Here is a 13929-nt window from a genome sequence, read left to right as displayed (position 1 = left end):
AAAAGATGTTCTTTCCTTATCAGGCAGTAATTCACAAAAACCTTGACACCCTTGTCATTTAAATCCCAAACCATTTCTATTTCTCAAGTTAACTTCTCAGGTATATTAACTTATGAAACCAATGTACATATTTAACATTAACTCATATATATGTAAAATAAGCAACACAAGGAACTTAAGGCAAAATTAGAAAAATTAAGGAAAAGACATAGCACACACACCACCACAGCTGTGGCTGGGAATGCGGTTCCACTGTACAGTGCCTGCCTAGCCCATGTTCTGTCAGCACTGCATCAACAGAATGTGGTGGCACATGCTCTGTAACTGTGGCACTGCGGACGTAAGCAAGGCCATACTTGCATACCCAGTTAAGGCCAGCTTAGACTACACGTGACCCTTCCTTAAATAAACTAAAATAAAAAGGCAGAGGTTGGAAAGATGGCTCCGAGGTTAAGAACATTAGTTGCTCCTCCAGAGGACTTGGGTTTGGTTCCTAGCACACACACATCCACTCCAATCCCAGGAAATCTGAAGTCCTCTTATGACTTCAACAGGCAATGTATCCATGTGATACACAGATATACACACAGACAAAAACACCCATACACCCCCACAAAAAATAAGGAAATAGAGAAATATCTACTTTTCAAATGTACTCAAAGTCTGAAATGAAGCTGAAGTAATATTCTACATAGACAATGTTAGATACTTTTGTTAATTTGGGTTTTTTTTAGTTTTTTTGTTTTGTTTTGTTTTGTTTTTCGAGACAGGGTTTCTCTGTGGTTTTGGAGCCTGTCCTGGAACTAGCTCTTGTAGACCAGGCTGGTCTCGAACTCACAGAGATCCGCCTGCCTCTGTCTCCCGAGTGCTGGGATTAAAGGCGTGTGCCACCACCGCCCGGCTTTAGTTTATTTTTTATGTGCATGGGTGTTTAGTAAACATGTTTACCTGTGTACCACTTGCATGTTTAGCGCTCACCAAGGCCAGGAGAGGGTGCCAGGTCCCCAGAAAATGGAGTTACAGGTGTTCTGATTCACCATGTATGTGCTAAGAATGGACCCTGGGTCCCTTGAAAAGACAGCCAGTGATATTAACCACGGAACCATCTCTTCAAGCTCCTATTTATTTGGTTTTTTTGTTGTTGTTTGTTGTTTTTCGAGACAGGGTTTCTCTGTATCTTTGGGGCCTGTCCTGGAACTAACTAACTCTTGTAGACCAGGATGGCCTAAAACTCAAGAGATCCACCTGCCTCTACCTCCCAAGTGCTGGGATTAAGGTGTGCACCGCCACTGCCCAGCTTACTTGTTTTTAATATGGCTTGCTTTAATAAATGCTTTGATAGATGGATAAGCCTATATAGCAATCTTAGTACAGGATTTATAAAATTAAGATCCTAAAGGCTGGGCAGTGGCTCAGTGAGCACTTCCAAATGTAAGTCCCCTGGGGTAGCGCCCTACCACTACAAACAAAAGATGAGGGAAATGAAATGCAGGGCTAGAGGGAGGGCTCAGCTGCTAAGAGTGGGCATTGCTCCAGCAGAAGATCAGAGTTTGGTTGGTAGCACCCACACTAGTGTATCTCACAACTGCTTTTAACTCCAGCTGTCCTCTGGCCTCCTCCAACACTAACTCATGTGCACACCTACCATCACTGACATTTCTGAGTACGCATGTAGACGGTTGGGAAGGCTCACACACACACACACACACAAAAACAAAATTGATGGCATAGCAGTTTAGAGCACTTGTTTCTGCGTTTGGTTCCCAGCACCCACATGGTGGCTAACAACCATCTGCAACTCCAGTTTCAGGGCATCTGACACCCTCTTCTGACCTCGGCAGGTACCAGGCACATAAAACTGTACACAGACATGCATGCAGGCAAAACACTCATACATATAAAACTTTCTAAAAAAAAATTTAAAACTGTAGAAAATAAAATATCACACAGCAAAGTTTTCCAAGACTTAAAAGATTCAACACAAATAATTCAAATTCCAATTTGGCAAAAAGTCTTAATTACAAAGTAACAGTGGTGCCTGGAGTGGTCTGAACAAGAATGGCCCCCACATTCATATTTGAGTGCTTGCTCTGCAGCTGGTGGAACTATTTGGGAAGGATTAGAAGGCATGGACTTGTTGGAGGAGGAATGTAACTAGAGGCAGGTTTCCAGTTAGCTCTCTGCCTCACGCTTGTAGATAAGATGTGAACTCCCAGCTACTGCTTTAGCACTACCCTGCCTGCCCACTGCCATGCTTCCTGCCATGATGGTCATGGAGTCCCTCTGAAACTCTAAGTAACCTTACAGTAACTCTTCTAAAATTGTCTTCATCACAGTGTTTTGCATGGCAATAGAAAACTAAGAAACGCCCTAAATTGTATGTCAGAAGTTTGCAGGGTGTGGCCTAATCCCAGCATTCAGGAGGCAGAGGCAGAGCACCTCTGTGAGTCAGAAGTTTGGTCTATACAGAAAATTTCAGCTAAGTCAAGGATACATAATGTCTCAAAAAATAATAAATTTTAAGATTGAAGAATACTTTCATAACCATCTCATTTTTCTTCTCTCAAAACTAATTTGAAGGATGTGCACCACCAACAAAGGTAAATAACAGACTGACTACTTAATCCAGGTCATAGCCTTAGCTCACAAAACTAAACTAATAACCTAAACTCACCTACAGTTTACCAAAACCAAAAATAGCAAGGAGCTGGGGATGCAGTTCCATGGCAGAGCATTTGACTAGAATGTAGGGTCTTATGTTCAATTCCCAGCATCCATGCACACATTTGCACATACAGAGGTATGGATCTTCAATACTGAACTTTTGTGTTTGTGAGATCTTTCTATTTAAGGTGGCTATGACTTGGTAGCACTCTTCAAATCCCAGCACTAAGGAGACTAACCAGGAAGTTCTAAAATGCAAGGCCAGTACAGACTACAAAATAAAGTCCTATTACAAAAAGAGGTTGGGAAGCTAGGGTGATGGCCCTGTAAAATACTTTCTATACAAGTATGAAGACCTGAGTTCTGGTCCCCAACACCTGACTTAAAGATGGGTGTGCCACTGCATGTCACTAATTCCAGTGTGGGGAAAATGGAAGCAGGTAGATCTCTGGCATTTGCTGGCCGGCCAGCCTGGTGAATCAGTGAGTTCCCGTTCAATGAGAGACTATATCACAAAAAAGAAAGTGAAGAGTAACTGAGGGTGACATCTGACATCAACTCCTGAGTTCCACAGGCATGTGCATAGTATTGTGCACAGGCATACACTCACATGTGTGCACATGGGAACATACACATAAATACTTGGGTAAGGTATGGCTCAGCATTCAAGCACTTGCTTAACCTGGGTCCAAAAGGTACTAAAGACAATGTCTTTCTAAATCCTATCAGGCCAAAGTTAGCATCAAACATTCTAATTTCTTAGTATTTTATTCTTTTGTTGGCTGAAGCAGTATAGCAACACTGAATTAAAAAGTTTATAAAATAAGGCCAGTGGCCTGGCTCAGTGGGTAAAAGTCACTCGCTGGGATCCCATTGTGGAAAGTGTGAGCTGACTCCCACAAGTTTTTTTCTGAGCTCCATGTGCACATCAAGACATCTGAATACACAAACACACACATGCATGCACATATGCACAAAACAAACAAATGTAATAAAAACCCCTAATTTTTAAAAAAGAAATTTATGAAATACCTAGGAACATAGATCAGGTATTAAATAGCTCAGCTACCATTTTCAAGAACCTAAAATGCCTCTGGCCTTTGTTTCGCAAATCTGCATTTACTCATGAATATGCTTAGTAACTTTTCCTAAGGTAAAAAGAATGTCAGTAAAATTTTTTAAAAAGACAAAGTGTATGTCCTTTACATCTCAGCACTCAGGAGGCAGAGGCAGGCAAATTTCTTTGAGTTCAAAGCCAGTGTGGTCTATATGGGGAGTTCTAAGCCAGAAATATCAACATAGTGAAACTCTATCTCAAAAAATAAGAAAAAGAAAAGTTAAGATTAAACAGCAGTTTTCAACAATACCCTATTGTTACTAAATCAGTTTTTTTAAAAAAACTCTTAATTTGGGTGCTAGAGACAGCTTGGGGGCTAAACGCACTGGCTGCTCTTCTAAACTGTTCTGATGTTTAGTTCTCAGCACCAGACGGCAGCTCACAACTGTTTCTACTCCTGTACTGGGGGATCCAATGCACCTGGTGGACACAAATGCAGGCACATACACATAAAATAAAAATAAGACCTTAATTCTATTTTTATTTAAAGTTAAGGACAGGGCTAGTGGCAGAGTTTACCTAACATGCATGAAGTCTTGGGTTCTATCACCCCATCCCCCCAATAAAAATGTTAACAATTTTATACTTCCAATAATTCAGCTCTCAGAAGTCAAAATATAAGCAATAGCTTTGCAAACTGTCAAAGTCACTAGTCAATGTCACTAGCAGCCATGCCTAGCCGCACGGACCCCTGACAATCCCAGGCGCACTGCGGGTTGGGTCGCATACCCTGACAATCCCAGGCGCACTGCGGGTTGGGTCGCATACCTTCACACTTTTCTTTTCATCTGACCCTTCGGTCATAAGGTAGGCTTTATCTCCCTCGGTTCCCTCTACACTCAGGAAGCAGTTGGTTGTGTGGCCAATCCCGCTGGGGAGAACTTTATCCCACAGCATTGCATTGATGACAGAGCTCTTGCCACTACTCGTCCTGAAAAACATGCAAAACAAGGAGTAAAAACAAGCTTCACTGTGCTCAAACCAACATTTCACAGTTCAATTTCACAGACAGCGCCTTTTATAAAAAGACCACAGAGCCGGGCGGTGGTGGCGCACGCCTTTAATCCCAGCACTCGGGAGGCAGAGGCAGGTGAATCTCTGTGAGTTCGAGACCAGCCTGGTCTACAAGAGCTAGTTCCAGGACAGGCTCCAAAACCACAGAGAAACCCTGTCTCGAAAAACCAAAAAAAAAAAAAAAAAAAAAAAAAAAAAAGACCACAGAGCACACCTGTGATCTAGAACTTGGAAGATAGAGACAGGAGGACCAGTTCAGCTACACAAGACAAAGTAAAACAAAGTTAAAAAAAAAAAAAACAAAAAAAAAAACAAGTAGGCAAATAAGAAAGCCAGACAAGTGCTGTTAAATATTAGCAGTGTATTTAGAGAAGATAAAGTGCTATATAAAGTGCTATAAAATTGTGTCAATTTGAAAACAAACATCGAAATTCTGTGGTGCATTTCCTATTTCAAGATGAGGTCTAATGTCCCATCTTCTCAGGCTGGACTGTGTGACAGCGGTGGTTTCCAAGGATGAACATAAAAGGCAGTGCAGCTCCTTCCTGTTTACTGGGAATCCTGCCACAGAAGAGGTCAACTGTACTGACTGCTTTGCCACAGTTAAGGCAGACTGAGGAAGGTCCGGCAAGGGGTGCTAGCTGAGTCTCCACGTCACTCCAGCCCAGTACCAGATAATTCTACCCCTCCAGTGTTGAGCAGCCCCAATCTTCAGGAACAAAGATAAGCTGTCTCCATTGTGTCATGTCTGAACTAGGAATCAGCGTGTACAGCAAAATGGATGTTTGTTTCGGTTTTTTGAGACAGGGTTTCTCTGTGTAGCCACGGCTGTCCTGGGATTCACTCTGTAGACCAGGTTGGCCTCAAACTCAAGATCCACCTGCCTCTGCCTCCTGTGCTGGGACTAAAAATGTGTGCCACCACTGTCCAGCAGTGATTCTCAAAACTAGTTTGAGACCCCTAACTCTATCAGAATCTGGGAGAATACAAATGATATCAAGTCCTCAGGTACATTATGAACCATAGAATCAGACTATAAAGTTACACCCAAGCACAGGCAATCTTCCTCCTGTGCCTAACAATACTGGGATCATAGCTATGTACCACCATGTATGAATCTCTTCAACTGTTTTCATGAAGCTTTATTTCCAACTCTCAAATCATTTATTTAGTGACCAGCCCTAACCTAAAATTATCTAAGGGCTACCCTATCTCACCCAGGCTCATTAGCATAAATCCAGGAGCTCATTATAAATAATAAAAGCTATTCCTACCACTTAGGAAACTCTAAAGGTTTTAGGAAGTCTGTTATAGGAAGAGACATGAATGCCAAATAGACATCTTCTCTTCTAGCATCCTAATTACTCCTAGTTTTCCTGAGTTGTGTGGCATCTCTAATTTATGGATGGTTCCTCTTCTCCCCTCTCTTGTTATTATTCTTCCTTTTCCCTGTGAATTATCTCATCAACTTCCTAGATTCCAACCACCAACATAAGTCAATAATTTCTAAACTTCCTACAACTTGTCTAGGTTGCAATTTCAAATATCCAACTTGGCAGTTTGGAAAACTTTATTTGAATGGCTAATAAGCACCCACAATACACATCTACATCACATGAACATAAACACCTGTTCACAAACCTATCACAATAAATGACACTCAACCAAAACCAACCAATTTGTGACTCTCACCTTTCTAATTAATCTCTAGGATACACATACTTATCCGTATGTGTACCATGCGCATATACTGCTAAGAAGCTGGAGCAGGACATTGGAGCCCCTGGAACTGTGAGCCACAGGGTGGGTGCTAGGAAGTGAACCCTGGACCTCTTCAAGAACAGTAAGTACTCTTAAGCATTGCACGTCTCCTGCCCCCTACTTACTCTCTGGTATCTCCTATCAACCTTCCTGTCTAACCACACAGACTAAGACCCTCGAATGCCTCACCTCCTACCTCCTATTCCCATTCAACCTATCCTCTGTGCTCCATATCCAACATCATAATTGTTAACTAAATCCTCTCATTTTACCTTTCAAAGCATAAAGTATACAGAACTTATCTGTGCCCTAGGAAGTCTTCAGCAAATTTCTCTCTGCCCGCTGTGCTAATGCTCCTGAGTATCTCAAACCTAACCAAGAACATTAAGGGCTCCTTCTCCCTTTCCACTTGCTACTCTCTGCAAGAAATGGGTTTTAGGGCCAGCTCATATCCAAGGCTTATTCCTCACCTAACAGCAGGTTTAAAGGCCAATAAACCCACAGCAATTTTGTAATATGCTGCAAAAATACAGATGTTCCTGGCTCCCACAATTACAGCTGAGTGATCACGTGGTGAGTAGGAACTGTTGCTCCTAGCCACACTCTAAGCGAGTCTTCTACTGCACAGGAGTGTGCAACACTTCCACAACACCACGTATGGGCAGGGATTGAAGTCAGTCACTAAGTCAGGGGCCATGTTCTATCTCTTAGCCTCAAGGAAGACATCAGTCCCCACCATCTATCTAGAGGTGTCTTCCAACTACTTCACGGTAGTCTTAGGTAAAGCCTATTCATGGAGTCGCCTCTCTCTAAACTTGTCTAAGGCCTGAGAATACTGTGCCAAGTAGAAGTAGCAGATAGTAAAACAAAATAATAGAGCATTGTGAAAGGCTTAGAGGAACTTTAACGGGCTACTTTAAGAACAGAACTGGCTAGGGATGGAGCCATGTGACTGAACGTCTGCCTAGCATGTGACACAGACTGGATCAACTGCTAGCCCCACTGCAGCACTGCTAGAAGTAGCACTCCTAGAAACAGAAATGAAACAGAGTGACTGGGGGAGCTAACATGGGAGAGTAAGTTCAAGGCTACCCTTGGCTACCCTGTCTCAAAAAAGCAAAATCAACAAATAGAACCTGAGGGGGAATCTTTCAGATGCAGTGGCCAGGAAAGCCTTTTGGGGTTAAATAGGAAAAATGATCTACGCACCAACAATTACAACTGCAAAAGTCATAAGATGAGAAACAGCTTGACATGAGTTTAGTAAATAAATGTCACCTAGACATATTGACATATAGTGTTCCCTGCTCTTCCTCTGGGAATCATGAGTTGAGTCTTCTGGAAGACATACTTAGTAATCAAAGAGCGGAGGATATGCCTTTAATCCCAAAACTCCAATCAGGAGGCAGAGGCAGACAGATCTCTGTGAGCTCAAGGCCAGCCTGGTTTACGTGGCAAGTTCCAGGATGGTCAAAGACACATAGTGAGACCCCCATTCTCAAGTAAATTAAAATAAAATAATCAATATAAACCTAGAAAAATAATTCACAACCTAGGTATGGTGGTAGGATTCAAGGTCAGCCTCGGCTATATAGCAAACTGGAGCCAACCCTAGCCTAGGCTACATGAAACCCTGCCTCAAGAAGAAAAGGAGAAAAAAATTAAACAACATGTTCTTCATTACGTATCTCTCCGTCTTTCTTAGGCAATCCTTATGAGAAGAGAGTCCTTAAAAGCGAACGTATACCAGCTCTCATAAAACTTCACGTTCAGTCAGGAGATGGACAAGGTAACGGCTGCAACACTTAACCTAAGAATACTTAACCTAAGTGGGGGAAGCAAGAGGAAAACAACCCACTGAAACACCAGGAGATATGAGAATGAAAAGCTGACCTGTGCAGCTAACCCTAGATGAAATCATGAAGCTTTACCTGCCAAAAAATGCCACTTTCATATGTCTCCGCGACAGCACCTCCCCAATGACAGCAAGCTTGTTTCTGTAGCCTTGTATTTCCACTAGATCATCCTCAGTTGCTATTCTATCAAGTTCCGGATTCCTGTAAGTTGCTGCAAAGTTGAAATAGTATTAGAAAAAGCGATATGAATGAATTCTGCTAAGCATACAACTGGATACATTAGCAAATCACTTGAAAAATAAAAATCTTCATAGTATCTGAGTATTTGGCATATTCTTTATTATTTTTAAGATGCGTGTGTCAGGTATTTAATCTAGGACCTCATACATTCTAGGCAGGCACTCTACCACTAAGCCATAACCTTGAATATCTAATAAAAAGTGAATGCCCACAGTGATGACTTCCCTGCATTAATTTCAAAAATATTAAAGATTTCAAGAACTTGGTAAAAGGGATTACTTAATATTTATCTAGCAGTCAAAAATTCAAACCATATATGACACAAAACTTCAGTTTTAAAGAAAGAAACAAGAACCTAATAGCCATCTATTTTTGTTCAAGCCAATCTTGAGCTGGAAAGAAGTTCACATACTAAGCCGTGAAGTTTCCTTCCCCTCTGACAGGAAGGTGGGATTCAGTCTGTGAGCTAGGAAAGCTCCTTTTCCCCATCACTCCACATCTTGACTCCCGGGAAGGAATACAACAGTCCAAGTTATACGAAAAGGCAGAGAGAAAGACATACTGACTGCAGCAGAAGCTGGGCTGATCAGAGCAGGCAAACTGTACACACAGTCCTAACCAAGGATGGAGGAAGTTCCAAGATCACAGGTTTTAAAAGGAGTGAAATGAGCCAGGGGTGGTAGTGCACACTTTTAATCCCAACACTCAGATGGCAGAGGCAAGTTGATCTCTGTGAGTTTGAAACCAGCCTGGTCTACAGAACTAGTTCTACAACAGCCAGGATTGTTACACAGAAGAAGAAAAAAAAGAAAAGAAAAAGTAAAACATTCACTTTTTCCTCATCCTGGTAATAGAAGAAAAAGCTAAAACTGTCTCTTTTTGAAGATAAGACAAGGAGACTCGAGCTTTGCCCACCTATTTTACATTTCGAACACTAATAAAGCACGTGCGACTGGGGAGTGGTGGAAAGACCGCGCTGAACTTGCTACCACAGAGCCGAGGACCTTGAACTCCAGATCCTACAGACTTGTACCACCAAGCCAAGATTGTAATGCTTAAAGCCTTACCTTACATATTACACTCCTTGCTATTTCTCATTTTACACTTCTTGGTTTATGTTTCTATTTACCCCCTCCCCCCTTCTTGCAACATTTTTTTCCGAGGTTTTAGAACAAGTCAAAATAATTCGGATTCTAATGCTGCCTTTTCACTAATTCCCAGCAGTGTTCAATCTATAATTGACAGGAGACCAAAAGAGATTTTACTACATTTAACTTCAGTTTTACTATCAACTGTAAGAAATAGACTTTTTCACAAGTTGCTGTGCTAGCTCAAATTCTTCCCAAATTGAAAACCAACGTTTTCACTCAATGAAACTTGAGTTATGTGACATTTGGAATTGGAGATAACAAAAGTTCCAGACCTAAGGAGCTCACAATCTGGTAAGGGAGATTAAAGGAACAAGTGGGAAAAAGTTTGATTCAACCAAGAGATTAAATGCCTTTCCGTTGTCACTGGAAATAGATATTCTGGTTTTTTTTTTTTTTTGAGATAGGTTTCTCTGTAGTTTTGGAGCCTGGCCTGGAACTCACTCTGTAGACCAGACTGGCCTTAAACTTAGGGAGATGCACCTCCTGAGTGCTGGGATTAAAGACCGCGCCCGCTGCTGCCACCACCCGGCTATCATTACAAATATTCTAAGAATTCCTCACTTTTTCATTGTTAACTTAATAGGGAGATATGTTAAGAACCTGAAGAAATTCCAAATTAGTTCTCTCTAAATTAGTATATCTTGATAAGACAGTTGAGGCTACCTACCTTTGAGCAGTTATACAAGAACAAAAGGAAAACATTTATCCTCTCCCAAAACAATTACATCTCACGTGTACATCTCACGTGACCGAAGGGATAAAAGACTGAGATTCTAACTCACGAACAAACTGGGGAAAAGGCTTATGTAATGGCTGCATAGAGATGCCTGGTGGCCGGGCACATCCTAGCTCTGTGGGCCTGAAGCAAGGCACTTATCTTCACAGAACCTTAAAATGAGTCTGCTCTTAACTTACCAACTGGTCTTAGGAGGAGGAATTTTTAATTTCATAAAACTCTGACTAGTATCTTACACATTTCTTAACTATGAAATCGCTTTAACTCACTATGGTATTGTCCCCAGAATACAAAACAATGTGACTTCAAAAATAAACCTGAACAAAGCACACACCTGTAAACTCAGCAGTCGGGAGGCAGAGGCAGGTGGATATGGAGTTTAAATTCATTCTGGCCACACAGCCGGCCTGATCTCAAAACAAAATAAAGAACTAAAGTTGAAATAATAAAACATTTGTATATATTTTCAACAGTAATCGTAAAAAAAATTTTAAGAGGTACCAACCTTCAATAAACTGTGACCCTTCAGTAACAAACTCCAGCAACTGGCCGAAGATCGCAGTGATGGCCTTCTTTGCCAGCACAAAGTGCTTCAGTGGAGACACACTTTCTGCCATTATGCACCTAGGGTGAAAAAAGTTAAAAAGCAATAATGAGCCTTTGGGTGATACACGCCTGGAGTCTCAGCTATGGGGCAGGCTGAGGCAGGAGGTACACTGAACCAAAGAAATCCAGTTCTGCTTGGATAACACAACATAGCAGGGCTTTCCTCTTCTCCAGAGCACTAATTAACTGAATACAAGGGGTCTGAAGAGGTGGTCCAGCAATTCTTCCAGAGGACCCTGGTTCCCAGCGCCCACATGGAGGCACATGGTGGCTCCTAACTATGACCCCAGTTCTAGGGGGTCTGATACCCTCCTCTGGCCCCCACAGGCACCAGGCACACGCATGGTGCACATTCTTACACACAGCCACAATACCCACACACATAAAATAAAAATTATTAAAACATTAAAAAGAGAAAAGCCATTTTTAACAAATAATAAAAACTAAACTGAGTAATAAGGAAGCTGTGGTGTCACATTCTATAATTCCAACAGAGAGCAGGCTGAAGCAGGCCAGCTTTGACAAGACCTTGCTTAAAAAAAACAACAACAACAACAAAAAAAAAACAGGCCGGGCGTTGGTGGCGCACGCCTTTAATCCCAGCACTCGGGAGGCAGAGGCAGGTGGATCTCTGTGAGTTCGAGGCCAGCCTGGTCTACAAAGGGAGTTCCAGGACAGGTTCCAAAGCTACAGAGAAACCCTGTCTCGAAAAAACAAAAAAAAAAACAAAAAAAAAACAAAAAAAAAACAAAAAAAAAAAAAAAAAAAACAACAATCAGGCAAAGCATTTTGGGACCCTAAAAATGGCCCAATGGGTAAAGGCACTTACTGCTAAGCCTAAGGACCTAAGTTCAATGCCCAGAAACCCAACTGAGGGAAGGAGACAACCAATCCCAATAAGGTGTTCCCTGCCTCAACACAAGTTGTGAAACTCCAACAATCCCGTACATAAATCAAATGTAACTTTTAAAACTATATGATAAAAATGTGTATATTTCTGGGACTGGGCAGATATCTCAGTGGTTAAGATCACTTGTTGATCTTCAGGAGAACTCAAATTGGGTTCCCAGAACCCACACGGCAGCTCACATCCATCTAACTCCAGTTCCAGGGGACCTGACACCCTCTTCTGTCCTCCAAGGATACTAGGAAAAAACATATACGTAAAAAAGAAATAAAAAAACTAAAAACAAAACAAAAAATATGTTTTAAAATCATACATATGCTAATACCTGCCAGTTTGTGTGTGTCTCAAGTCCCTAATGGCAAAAATTAACCTGACCAAATAGACCAAATAGATTTAAGGTAATTTTTTTAGATAATTTATTTTTTAAGAAACCATTTTAGTCAGAAACAGAAGACTACTCTTGAATGCGCCCTTAGCAAAACTGGTGAAATCTGCCTGTAACCCAGTCACTCAGGAGGCTAAGGTATGAAAACCTGCAAATTCAAGGCCTACAAAGACAACACTGAGTTTGAGGCTTGCTTGGGTGTCTTAGTAAGACCCTGTCTCAACACGAGAAGTTTAGAAATGGGTTGCAGCAAGGGAGGGCACGGTGGCTCAGTGGTGAAGCACTTGTCAAGCAAGTTCAGTCCTTGGCTCCGGAAAAATAAATAATGTAAAATGGGTAAAGGCTAAGGACAAAAGTCTTGGGTGCATTTCCTCCTTTATTTCCCTCGAGTGAAGATGAAACTATTGTAGCTAAGCCGTGGCTGCGAGCGACTTTTAAGCCCACCAGGGAACTGGGTTAGGGAGAGGAAGCCAAGATCTCAAACCATAACTAAGTTATTAACTTTCCCAATTCATGTGTAGAGAAGAAAATTCCCAGGTCACAATTGCAGTCAAGACACTGGGAAAGCAGCAGGTTTCATCACTATTAAGGACTCGAGATTTCTTTTAAAAGAGCTAGTTCCAGGACAGGCTCCAAAACCACAGAGAAACCCTGTCTCGAAAAAACAAAATAAATAAATAAATAAATTAATTAATAAATAAAATAAAAAGGAGGCTCCAGTGTCTGTACGAGAAAAAAAAAAAAAGAATCTAAAAAAAAAAGAGGCATGAAGGCTCCAAGCCAAACTCCCCAAACTTCAAGGAATGTTAAATTTAAAATAAAAGACGTTGTGCCTGGAAGCTTCTTATGAAAGACACCAAAGACAATTACCCACTAACCCCGGTGCGGCGTGAAATGAAACGCTGTGGTGACCCGGAGGGTGGGTCCCTCTGGAATCCTGAACTGACGGCGCGGAGGAGGTGCGTGGGGACAGGAAGCTGCGTGGGCCGTGAGCTGGCCCAGCCGGGTGGACTCCTACCTGGACAGGCCTTCCCGCAAGCCGGCCGCCTGTCGCTGCCGCCGGGCCCGTCGCCCCAGCCGGTCAGGACGCCCTCGTTCTCCCTGTCCGGAGCTCGAAGGTCACCCCGGGCATCGCCGCCCGCCAACGGACATTCACTCCGTCCCGGCCCCAACGGTCACCCAGCAACTGAAGCTCCGCAACAGCCCCTGGAACGTCTCATCCTCCCGAGAGAGGGAGGCGCCCAGAGGCGTGACGGCGTGGCGGCTACTTCTGGTCTCTCGCCTCTCCTATTGGCTGCTACTCCGAGACCGGAACTGCGTCTATTCCGGGAACCATTTTCCTTCAGGGCAGAAGGCGAGGTTTGTTGTGGGCGGGGACTCGTAACAGAAGCTTTGACTGCTTTTCCGTCTCACCTTGCAACTTCTCCCGTTCGTTTTTCCCTTCAAAGTTTTCAAAACTCAGCGGAACCTTGGCGTGAAAAGATGCCTATGG

The 13929-nt window shown here is 42.4% G+C and overlaps 1 protein-coding gene across 1 annotated transcript in view; it reads right to left on the bottom strand.

Annotated features, from left to right (window-relative positions):
• Mfn1 (mitofusin 1) overlaps positions 1–13678 on the bottom strand; it is a 42607-nt gene extending 28929 nt beyond the window's left edge. Inside the window, exons 1-4 of the mRNA XM_057756969.1 lie at positions 13456–13678; positions 11045–11163; positions 8488–8623; positions 4550–4712 (exon numbers count right to left, since the gene is read on the bottom strand). Coding sequence (XP_057612952.1) covers positions 4550–4712; positions 8488–8623; positions 11045–11156 — 411 coding nt within the window. The 5' untranslated portion in view covers positions 11157–11163; positions 13456–13678. The remainder of the gene's footprint in view (positions 1–4549; positions 4713–8487; positions 8624–11044; positions 11164–13455) is intronic.
• Positions 13679–13929: the final 251 nt, after the last annotated feature.

This window comes from Chionomys nivalis, chromosome 24, assembly GCF_950005125.1.
Source record: "Chionomys nivalis chromosome 24, mChiNiv1.1, whole genome shotgun sequence".
Taxonomy (NCBI): Eukaryota; Metazoa; Chordata; class Mammalia; order Rodentia; family Cricetidae; genus Chionomys; species Chionomys nivalis.
The sequence above is the reverse complement of the archived record's forward strand: the minus strand, read 5'-3'. Positions and strand labels throughout refer to the sequence as shown.